The sequence below is a fragment of the Triticum dicoccoides genome, chromosome 7A (genome assembly GCF_002162155.2).
Source record: "Triticum dicoccoides isolate Atlit2015 ecotype Zavitan chromosome 7A, WEW_v2.0, whole genome shotgun sequence".
Lineage (NCBI taxonomy): Eukaryota > Viridiplantae > Streptophyta > Magnoliopsida > Poales > Poaceae > Triticum > Triticum dicoccoides.
The window spans coordinates 90,476,558-90,487,789 of NC_041392.1; the positions used below are offsets into that span (position 1 = coordinate 90,476,558).

General features: G+C 42.4%; 2 protein-coding genes and 1 non-coding gene across 4 annotated transcripts; 2 read left to right on the plus strand and 1 right to left on the minus strand.

Moving 5' to 3' along the window:
* Positions 1–830: 830 nt before the first annotated feature.
* Positions 831–981, plus strand: LOC119334804. The gene has a single exon (XR_005161564.1). It is a non-coding gene; the product is annotated as a U4 spliceosomal RNA (small nuclear RNA).
* On the plus strand, positions 833–7,659 carry LOC119331400. 2 transcript variants are annotated; one of them, XR_005160499.1, is made up of 10 exons: positions 833–1,527; positions 2,082–2,143; positions 2,234–2,383; positions 3,133–3,309; positions 3,945–4,160; positions 4,249–5,930; positions 6,061–6,126; positions 6,221–6,290; positions 6,410–7,294; positions 7,453–7,659. XR_005160499.1 is itself a non-coding variant. In XM_037604552.1 (9 exons), exons 1-9 carry the CDS (start codon positions 1,263–1,265, stop codon positions 7,049–7,051), a joined length of 3,330 nt encoding a protein of 1,109 aa, XP_037460449.1. In that variant the 5' UTR covers positions 833–1,262; the 3' UTR covers positions 7,052–7,440. The 2 variants fall into 2 exon arrangements, 1 of the variants encoding a protein (XP_037460449.1); XM_037604552.1 differs by lacking the exon at positions 7,453–7,659 and having other exon boundaries at positions 6,410–7,440.
* A 22-nt stretch (positions 7,660–7,681) lies between these two features.
* LOC119331401 (AT-hook motif nuclear-localized protein 4-like) lies at positions 7,682–10,250 on the minus strand. Its single transcript, XM_037604554.1, has 5 exons — positions 9,922–10,250; positions 9,669–9,721; positions 8,881–9,009; positions 8,421–8,582; positions 7,682–8,056 (listed from the first exon to the last, which is right to left on the minus strand). Exons 1-5 carry the CDS (start codon positions 10,046–10,048, stop codon positions 7,934–7,936), a joined length of 594 nt encoding a protein of 197 aa, XP_037460451.1. The 5' UTR covers positions 10,049–10,250; the 3' UTR covers positions 7,682–7,933.
* Between the last annotated feature and the right edge of the window lie 982 nt (positions 10,251–11,232).

Here is an 11,232-nt window from a genome sequence, read left to right on the forward strand (position 1 = left end):
TGGTCACACGTTCTGCCCTGCCCGCGTCTCCCTCCTCGAACTGGATAGGAACAGGATAACACCGGCTTGATCAGCAGCTCGCCCTGTAGGAGGATATCACATGCTGAAGAGGTTGCCGTTCGAGCTGGCCCCGGGCAATCCACGACGGCGACGCCGAATGCTTGCACCCCTGCAGTCTGCAGAGATGGCTTGCAAATTGCAACTGACTGACAATGAATAAGCTAGTAATCTTGGCTTGTTTTATCAGCAAACCCACACATAACCTTTCCATGTACCACTCACTACTGAACTATCCAATACCAAGTTGCTTCTACTAATGAGCAATATCAAACAGAATTACAGAAAGTGGCCGCCGGATGATAGCTCCGTCTGCGGCCTGGACCAAAAGTTCTTCCCACAAAGAATATATAAAAAATCGCCCGTCCCGACCAGAATGATGTGCGCATGCATGCCACTCGCGATTCTAAAAAAAAAAAAAAAAAAACACGGCCTTCGGATCCCTCGATTTCTCTCCTTCGTTCTCCTCTCCAGTTGGATAATAATGTTTCATTTTTTGTTAGGGGAGGCGTAGGCTGCCAGTGGCAATGTTGTCCCGTATCAGGCCCACGATACCCAGCAGCCCACGCGCGAGCGGAGAAGCGGCCCACGATACCCAGCAGCCCACGCGCGAGCGGAGAAGCGGCCCACGCTCGCTTGCCCGTCCTGCCCGTGAGGTACGTCGGTTCTCGGTTGGCTTCCTGGTGGTGCGATTAGTCCCACCTCGCTCGCGGAGGGGGGTGGGAGGGGGCGAGCCGGGTATAAGAAGGGGTTGAGGGCGGACGGGAGAAGGCATCTTTGCGCTTGGGGCAATGACGCAGCTAGTGAGGTTATACCGAGGCGCGTCAATTGCTGGTTGAAAACTATTTCCAAACCCCCTCTTTGGCCTTCCGGGGCCACTGAGAATTTCTGCAAGGGCTCCCTCTCCTCGGAGAGGGGAAAGCCCTACAAATCTAATCCAAATTTGCTTTATTTTCGCCTGATTGAAATTTGCCATTCACATGATTCTTAAATTTCGATAAGGCTCGAGGATTTTTCTGTTTATACGTCAATACTCTTTTTAGCGAGCAGTCCTGAGGTACGTACGCTCAGGTAACCGCTTCCCCATCTAAACGAAAACACGCTTCCCCTGCTGTGTTGGCGTAATACTACCCGTTACCAGCATACGCATCTCCAGCGACGCCAAATTCCCCAAAAGTTCTTCCCTTTCGCGCCTCCTCCGCACCATGCCGCCGCCGTCGGTGGCGCGGCAGGTGGCGGAGATTGCGGCGGAGCCCGACCGCGCGGCCGCGTACGCGCGCCTCCTCCACCTGCAGCGCGCGTGCGCCGATGACCCCTCCGCCGCGGCCGACCTCGCGGCGGCCTCCTCCTCCGCCCTGCTCCCGCTCCTCCTCCGCGACGCCGCCGAAGATGATGAGGCCGTAGCCGCCTCCGCACTCAAGTGCCTCGGCTTCGCGCTCTACCACCCCGTCCTCGTCTCCACCATCTCAGGTAGTAGCACCTCCTGGTAGCCCCCATCTCGGGCGACCACCATGTTCTTCTGACAATCTGGCTTCTGTCAGTCCATGCCTTGCACGGCTGTAGGTTTACCTCCCAGTCTTCCACTAATACTGTATGGTTAATAAGCCATTGTCTCAGATCCATTTTCCATCATCTAGCAGTTTCATGCTCACACATTGGCCTTTCAATGAGAGCTGGTAGTCTACATTTTCTTAGGAAAACGTAGAAAAATTTCATTTCATGGCAGGTACTCTGAGTACACATTCTAGAAGTTGGAGCTGATACATTTTTTGTTTTGACAGTTCATGAGTTTCTACAATTAAAGAGCCTGTCCCTTTTGCTATTTTAAATCACTATCCGTTGCTATCTCTTGTTTTTTTGATTACCCTCTGAACCGATTAATGTGCTCAGTTGCTCAGGCATGCCCTTGAATCATGAAGTCACTTTGTATACAGCATGGCTCCGGGCCTTTCATCTAAAAAGATCATCAAATTACCTGTTGGTTTGAAGGAACAGTTATAATATCTATTTTTCTTACCCTGCAGGACAGTTGGCTCAATTGGTATTGGCTACTTTGGTTCGGCTGATCATGACCACCAAGATGAAGGTTTGTTCTGCTCACCATTTTTTGTTCTTTTGTTCAGTTTTACTGTGGAGTAATTGAGTTCCTATTTCTTCTGTTAATTTGTTGTTACAGGCTATTTGTAATCTTGCAGTCTGGTGCATTTCTGTTCAACAATTGGAGGCTTCGGTGGTAGAGGATGGAGTAACTCCCTTGCTCAATGCTATTGTTTATGCCCTTGACAATCCATTTGGTTCTTTGTCTACAACATTTGAGGCTGTTCAGGTTATCTTCCCACTTAAACTGCGTTCTATTGCATTACCTCTGTCTTGTTTGGTGAACTAAGTAATTAATCTCATAGTATGCCTATCTCTGTTTTGTTGAACAGAGTAATTAATCTCATAGTATGTTTCTTATAGCAATAAAACAGTTCATGTGAATGATTTCTTTGCAGCATAATGTCGCCAGTAACCAACATAGTTGGCATCTTTTTACAATTGTTGTAACTGAAGGGGTTTACCTCCAGCCCTGCAAGACATTTGTGTAACCTTTTCCAGACAGGCTCAAGTGTTAAGACTGCCGTATTAAGATACATTTTTTCTTATGAAAACAGTTTAAGTTACTAATTAATATATATGCCCACTCTCTTGCTAATGAACTTTGAGTGAATCTGTTTAATTCTATTATCACTTATAATTGCAATGGCAACACTCTTCCTTCAGAAGTATGTTAATTTACTAAAATATCTCGGTAATTATTAGAGTTCATTGCTCTTATATTTCATGTCTTCATCAGGAGGAAAAACAAATTGTTCATAGATGATGTCATTAGATTTTTTCCATGACTCACTAGTTTATTTTATGTTGCCGCACCAGCTAGAAAATCATCCAAGTCGGAGGGTTTTACCTTTTAGTATGAGCACTTTTGGCACAAGTGTGAAGCACACACTTGATTCTTGTTCCTTTTTTGTGGTTTAATGTTTTACCCGCTAGTAATACTTGAACTAAGGCCGTCTTTGAAAACTCTTTCTCAAGGCTACCATGAAACTTGCTAGTCAATATCCAAAAGGAATGAGAGACCAATCAAGCATATGGGTTCCCCCAATATACCGAAGACTCTTAAGTGCTGACAAGCCGGAAAGGGATATGTCTGAAAGATGCCTCATTAAGGTGTCATCAGTTATTTTACCTCCTCAATCTCCTCTTTCCAAGGTAATTGAATAATGACTACTATAATGATTTGGAATTAGATGTTTCTAACTGCTGACATTAGTTTCCTCATTGCGAACTATAGTACCCAGATTGTGTCTTTATAACTGTAAGTCAGGTATCACAGACTTAATTGCCACTAAGCACTTGGCTGTTAACTGTTGAAAATGTTTTTGATCGAGTCTGTTACTGAATACAAATATGCTCTGGGAGCTTCATAGAAAAACAGAAGTCAACATTTGCTTTTCTGTGTAGCACTGAAATGGCCTGCAGTTTTATTTAGTTTGATATGATTATAGAAATCATTTAAGAAAGCAGACTGAAAGTTACAACAGATTAACCTAGGCCAGTTTATATCTGGCACAGTACAATAATGCTTCTCAGTTACATTAATGTTTGTGCTATATTTGAAATGTAGTATTTTCACATCGTTTTGTGATTCCGAGATGTTTATCGTTAAATGATTTAGTCATCTCCTACTACTTCCCCTGTTGCAATGATCCTTGTGTTATTACACAGTTATTTACCAACCTCTTATTGTACCGTTTTACTTGCTAGTGTAATATAAAATTCCAATTTCAAATCCTTCATGTATCGACAGTCCCTCATTTGAGTTTTACTTTGTGCTTGCTGTGCAGGAAGTAGCTTTGGACCTTGAGCAAAAGCTACTCTCTTCTGTGCTTGATATGCTCAATGACCCTTCAAAGAAAATTCAAGCAGTAAAGTCATGGGGATGGTTCATATCCTTACTTGGCGCACGTGCAGCGAGCACTAGACCTCTACTTAACAAAATGCTTAAGGTCCCTGAGCAATTATTTACTGATCCTGATCCTCAAGTTCAGATAACCACAATGGTGAGTTAAACTCTTTCCTCAAGTACAGTTGTTTTCTTTTAAGACAAATATATTCCAATATAATATGATGATATTTTCAGAATTGCAGGTTACCTGGACAAATTTGGTGGATGCATTTTTTGGGCCACAGGCTTTAGAAAATATGGATCAGGGGACAGTGATGTCTCCTATTGAACCCAGAGCACATGCTAGTGCTCAGATGAAAAAGATAAGGCTAATTATGATGCCTTTATGTGGAGTTCTGTCAAGAAGTCATAATATTGCTTTAAGTTCCTCCTGCTTGAGCACATGGCATTACCTTTTATATAAGCTTGGTGATTCGATTAACCATTTATCCATTCTAGAGGCTGCTTTTGGGCCAGTACTCAAGATAATTTTCTCCACTAGACTTGATAATCAGAACAAGCCACTGTGGTCATTTTGCATCAATCTGTTTCATGACTTTATTTCAGTAAGAGTTAGGCATTTGATCTCACCCGAAGATAATGTGTGTGTTCCACTGAATCAGAACTTGCTATCCCAAACTTGTACGCATCTCAAGGTCTTGTTTGATGTTCATCAAATCAAATGGTTACCATGGGATGTTAACAGCTTTGATTTTCAGTTGGAGATCCTTGGCTCAATTGTGAATCCAGAACTACTTCATAACATGACTGCTGACATGGCCGTAACTATTATGGACTCCACAACACAAACTTTCAGGTTGCTTCTACAGGGAGTTCGAGTTCAGTGTAACTCAAAGCTTGCTGATGACAATGCCATGATATGCATTACTAAGGCATGCAAGTTTGTAAAGGAGGTGTTTCTGGATATGGTAGGAAAGCAAAAGAGTAACAGTTCCACACTGTTGGTACAGTTTTGTCTTCAGTTTGTGAAGTGTACTGTAGAGGAACTGGATAATTCTCTGTTGGCTTCTGGAAAGTATGAGTTATGCTTAGACATCGAACAAATAAAGGAGATTGAATATGCAGAATGCAGTCCGAAGCTATCTCATCCAAGAATCAGGCCACTTGCTTACCTGGAGTTGGTTTCTCCAGCAGTTTACTTGACTGCACTATCTCTGTCAATCGTAGCTCAGTTTACTGGAGAATTGTCACCTGGAGATGCCGAGCAATTGGCTTCAATTATCTGTCCACCTGATCTACTGGGGAACTTTCATGTTGTCGTTGCTTTTTTGTATATGCAGATCATGCGTCCAGTAGATAGTCGGCTAAGAATAAAATGGTTGGTGGTGTGGAACAAAGTGTCAAAGCGCTTGAATGAGCAAATGATGTCTTACTTGAAGGTTGGCTGTGGTGCAAGTGGCCATGATGTACTCTGTCAGTTCTTCTGTTACCCATTTTTTGCTCTTGTATCCCCTGGGAGTATATCTGCTCATTGGAATGCTGAAAATAGTTCCGAAGGTTACCTTAACATGACACAAGACTTGGAGGTGGAGCTGGTTATCGAGGTTTATCGATCCTTTTGTACAAACTCCAGTTATTGTTCAGAGCCTGCTTACATGGTTTTCCTAGAGCACTTTTTTGAATATTTGATCCACATAATTGATGAAAACATGTCCCCAATCCAAGCCAATCTCAAGTATTGCTTAGAGAAGAAGTTTAAAAACATTACTATCCTATCTGTTCTTGGCAACGTAGTTATTGGACTACTAGAGAATGCCCAAATTTTTACCTATGCTAACAAAGAGATAGAAGTAACGACAAATGAGGAGCCTGCTGGATCCAAAGGACCTAACCTTATGTTGACTTGCTTGAAGCTTGGTAACAGGTGTGTTGAATTTCATTTCTAGATGAAACGCGTCTAGATTATCCTGCCCACCTTAAGAAGATGCCAAGCATGGCCAATGATTTGAAGATATTACAGTAATCTCTAATCATTTTTTGTTATATATGTGCAGGTTTATGAAGCTATCAGGTCTTGCTTTCAAAGAAAATCCAGCTGCACGACACCAAGTCACAAGCAGGTAAGTAGCCAGATTCACAAAATTGCAGATTAATTTCGATAGCAGCACGCTGCACTTAATTCTGTTTACATCTCTGCCTTCTGTTATGCTTCAGGTATTTCTCATCTTTATCTGATTTTGTTGGACATCTTACATCGATGAAAGACATTCTTCTACTCTTTGAGGTTTGTGCCATCTCCCCAGTCTCGAAGGGCATCATCTTCATATGTGTTAAACTGTTAATACAAGCATATACTTTGTGTGAAATGCTAACTGCATGATAAACATCACATCATCCGTGCAGATAATTGGGGATCAATTTACTGAATGGCTCACCTTATCTAGCACATCGTGCGGCATAATACATCAAGGAGAAACCATTGACCAGCTTGAGAAACTCTGGCTCAACACTGTCACGTGCCTGACGACGAGCCGACTCATCAGCGACTGCTCCTTCCTTGGAAAGCATCATCTGCTTCTCCAAGTGGCGGTTGACCACCCACACGGCCCCATTTCAGCTGCAACCACGGCAATCCGGAGATCACCAGGATCCAGCAACGCAGGCTTGCGGCACGCTGGACGTCGGTCAGTTTCCAAGGCAGATGAGCTGTCTCTAGACAGATCAGGGAAGGATCATAACTGTGCTAGCGACGCCGAGAGGGCCTTCGTGCTCGAAGAACTCAACATCTCGAGGATGTCCGTGGCGCCAATGTTGTTGGGTAGAGGAACCGGCACGTCAAACACGACTGATCGCGCCCCGAAGAACCGTGAGTCGCTCAGGGTCTCTGCCGGTCTGGGGAGGAAGAGGCTGAAGATTATGAGGTACTCAGGCAAGGGGAAGGGACCCGGCAAAGTCACCGACGCCTCCTTCTCGCCGGGCTGGGCGGAAGGTGAAGTTTGCAGGAAACCAGAACTTATATTGGAAATGCTCAAGAGGAAGAGATAGTAGCTTGAACCCATCCCCATGTATGTATGCCATGGTTGTGTACTTGTATATGTATCTAAGTGAAGCCTACGCCGGACCTCCATTAGGAAAATAGTGTACGCCTGACAAGAAGTGATGCCAAGACATCACTGCACTTTACGCCATCACCCAGCCAGCAGGGTGAGGAGTGATGCCGTCTCCAACCTGCATGCCAGCTTCGCAGTGTCTGCTCTCCATTCGTCAGAATCATCAGCGCCAGTCAGGGTTGAAACATCATCCTCACGTGTCGATTCAAATTCAGCATCATTTTCCAGTGACTTCAATTTTTTTGCATGCTTCACTTTTTGTTATTTGCTGAATTTGTTTTTCTCATAGCTCCCTGAGCGAGATTGATTTGAAACTGAAATTTTACATGTTTGCAGAACATCAAACTGTCCAACACACTGAGCATCATCACCAGTCAGGGTTGAAACTGAAATTTTACATGCTTCAGAATTTTGAAAGATCGTTTCCACCAGATAGTTTCTCTTGACTTGTGAGCAGTTATCAGTTGCTACTTGCAATTGATACCCAAAAAACTAAGCGTTTGGAGCTAGGAGTTATCTAAGCATTTCAGAACTGATACTCATCAGATGTATAGGAGTTATCTAAGCATTTCAGAACTGATACTCATCAGATATGACCATGAAACATTTCATAACTGTAATATCACGAAGCATCATCCAGGTATAAAAACATAACTTGACCACATCCAGGGGCCATACATCATATAAAGAGACTGAAAAGTTCAACAAGTACGAGCAGAAAGCTAAGCGTCTGGAAATAGTAGGAACGAAAAACTAGGAATATTAAGCTGACCGGCATCTGGAAATAGGAAGCTGGAGTTGAATGTGCCAAAGCACTCTAGTTTGATGGGCTTCCTGGACCACTTGAGGATCCATTCGGAGAATCACTCGGTTCAGTTCCACTGGCCACATCCTGCTTGATGTCCTCTTTTTCATCAGCTGCAAACCTTCCAATGATCACCTGCGCGTCAGCACATCAAAATGCAAACCATTAGGAGAAAGCACAAGGTTCTCAATTGCATTATATGTATGTTTTCGTGAAACGATGCTATTTCCCAAACAAGCTATGTACCATATAAAGAAGCACATCATGATTTTCAGTATGAATATTAATATGTATACAATGTAACTCATTTGGCAGCAGACATTTTGTTTTCGAAACGCAGGAAGCACATATAGACTTAATAAATACTTAGTTAAACAAACAGAGCAAGATACAATGGAAGCTATTGGTATATATGGAACGAAGATCTTGGTTGTTCTTTTGGTAATCTGCTATTGGTATATTATATATATGGAGCAAGATGCAAGTGAAAGATGGTAACCTGAACAGATGATGCTGCAATCAGAGGTCCTGCTAACCCACCGCCGAAGATGCGGCCATCAGCACCGACAAGCGAAATGGCGAACCCACCCTTTAGAGAGCTCACTCCATCAGTTTTTGACGGCAGATACGAGCCGGTCATGGAGACAATGTCAAAACAACCCTGCATATTACGTACATGCTAAGGATTAGATATTGTTTAGAGTTGGTAACAAATCTAGAGTCCAAACAATGATGTTTCATTTTTGGACGACCAGAACTACTCAACGCTATGTTTCCCCTTGCGATATTCTCTATGCTGGTAAAGGAAACAATTAGACAATCTCTCTACCTACTATCTCACATTTCATTTTGCTTTTATAATTCTCTTAATTTGGTTGGAGCTGAACTTTTATTTTGAAAACATACCAGAAAAAAGGGATTTCTAGTGTACAGATTCAAGCTAAAACAATAGAGCAAACCTTATGCATAACTGTTTCAAGCGGAGAAGCTGGTTGATGCAGTGTCACATTGGATACGGCGCCCTCGGCAGACATGATAAAAACTGCCCAACCATTCCCACCATACGACTTGACTTCCATTGCCACATCCTGGAACCAGGGGTTCCTTATTAGAATCTTACAGTACATGCATAATATGGGGTGGAATAGAGAACTTATGGAAAAGATGCGAAGGGCAATAAAAAAGGGGAAAAGAGAGGGACAACACTAAGCTCTCTTCAACATATTGTAGGATGGATATAGACATAACCGGTTGAAAAAATGTGCTGAATAATAAATCAAGAAAGAGCCAAATGTTATCTCCAAATTTTACACCAAATAAGCATTGCTATCCCGATATTTTTTCTCCGCTTCTAGCCCGAGTCCGATCCAGACCCGGTCGTTATCCACTTCGAATCCGAAAAAATAAGTATGGTAAAGGGTATGGGGAAATCATTAATAATCCGATCCGATCCGTTTACACCCCATCTGCCCAGAGCTAAAGCGTCCCTCCCGCTTAAAAAAATATATCAAGTGCAAGTCATTTCAATATACATATGTACAACGCACATAGCGTTAAGTAGAGGCAACTTTGCTCATTTTTTTCCTAATATTTAACACTAATGCACCCACAAAATAAACTTTATTTTTTTTCTAAAAGGAACCACTTCATTTGGATATTCTAACATCTAGTATCCAGATATACTACGACGAAATATTAATAGAGCACTGAATGTCTCTAGGAGCATTATAAGAGTAGGAAAATTTACCTGTCCACCTTTAACTATGATGATTTGAGGAACTATTACAGTCCCACATGGCTCTGCCAGATAAAAAAAATCCATTTCAAATTAGATTTCTTGGGAAATATATTGTAATTAATGCTGGCGAACTGATGACAGCACTCATGTGCATGCGCCTATAAACAGTACTACATGATCTGAAATAAACTAACATCCTAGAAATATAATTTCAAAGCTTCAGGGAATACGACAAACGTGTTGCAGGAGTAGGAAGAGCTACCTTGTTCAGCATCGGCCAGGCGGGCGTCGACGGTGGGCTGTGGCTGTGGATGAAGTGGACTCTTGTGCATCCCATCGCCATAGGCCGCCTTGCCCGCACCCGCCGGGATGGCTCCTCCTCCTTCCATTGCCTCACGAGCACAACACACACACACTGACACAAATAGAAGAAACCCTCACTTGTTTTACTGGTAACTCGATGCCTGAAAATGCACAAACCCAGGGCTTTTTATAGGGCAGTGGGTGGGATGTGATTTGGACGTGGGTATTCTTTGGGGTGCCTTTAGATTCATTAATTACTTGCTTCCTTTTGGTTCTCAGAGGATGTATTTTTTGGAAATTTCTTGATTGGTCACTTTGGATGTGTTCAGAACTTCAGATGATGAGCTAGGTTATTTTCTTCCTATCTTACGGATTTTCAAATGAAACCATGGCAGAACTATAAATGTAAAATCTAAAGTTGATAAAACAATTAATGAAACTACAAAGATAGCGCATCAGTATAAATGAAATCCCAAAGATGGAAAACAATAAATGAAAATCCAAAGATAAGCTTATCTTTGGATTCTCATTCATTGTTTGTCATATTTAGATTTTCATTTATTACTTGCTATCTTTGGATTTTGATTTATTGCTACGCCATTTTTGGATTTCATTTATGTTGTGCGATCTTTGGACTTTTCATTTATTATTATGCCAAATTTGGATTTTCATTTATTATTATGACATTTTTTGGATTTTTAATTGTTGTTATGGACTTTGGATTTTTATGGGCATTCCTCCACTCGACTCTACCAGTTGCTATCTTTTCAAGTGGGCCATGTTTGGATTTACAATGCGTGAATGATATGTTAGAGGGGTGGGTTTACCATCCACTCAAGCCGACTTTATACATGACATGGTTTAGGTTCGGAATGATCAGAATTTTTCATAGAAACCATGCATCTTCATTACCAACTAACAAGCGCACACAAAAACACACTAACGACTACTAGAGACCGAGAGAAGGCATGCGAATTAGATTTTTTTCCAGGAAAGCCCCCAAAAAATAGAAAAATAATATCAGGTGCTTTAGGGGTCGTTGCACACACCACAAGTCCACAACCATGGTTTGCCACCAACCTCAATCACCATCGAGGTGCTCATTGGAAGAGAAGCCAAGCCTCCACTGCCGAAACTGAGGAAGTGCCATCGCTAGAGAGGATTTGAAAGACGAAGAATACACACATTGCAAGTATTGAGGCACATTGGTTGTGGAACAATCCCGCGTTGACTTGGGCTTAGATCTATCTATATATCAACCCAATGATAT

Bases quoted from the DNA above. Each gene is read 5' to 3' on its own strand.
- LOC119331400 (XM_037604552.1), top strand. From the start codon at position 1,263: ATGCCGCCGCCGTCGGTGGCGCGGCAGGTGGCGGAGATTGCGGCGGAG. The intron at 4,161-4,248 runs GTGAGTTAAACT...TCAGAATTGCAG, and splicing joins AAGTTCAGATAACCACAATG to GTTACCTGGACAAATTTGGT. The intron at 6,127-6,220 runs GTAAGTAGCCAG...GTTATGCTTCAG, and splicing joins CGACACCAAGTCACAAGCAG to GTATTTCTCATCTTTATCTG.
- LOC119331401 (XM_037604554.1), bottom strand. From the start codon at position 10,048: ATGGAAGGAGGAGGAGCCATCCCGGCGGGTGCGGGCAAGGCGGCCTAT. The intron at 9,010-9,668 runs GTAAATTTTCCT...CCCTGGTTCCAG, and splicing joins TCATAGTTAAAGGTGGACAG to GATGTGGCAATGGAAGTCAA. The intron at 8,057-8,420 runs GTTACCATCTTT...GCTGACGCGCAG, and splicing joins TTGCAGCATCATCTGTTCAG to GTGATCATTGGAAGGTTTGC.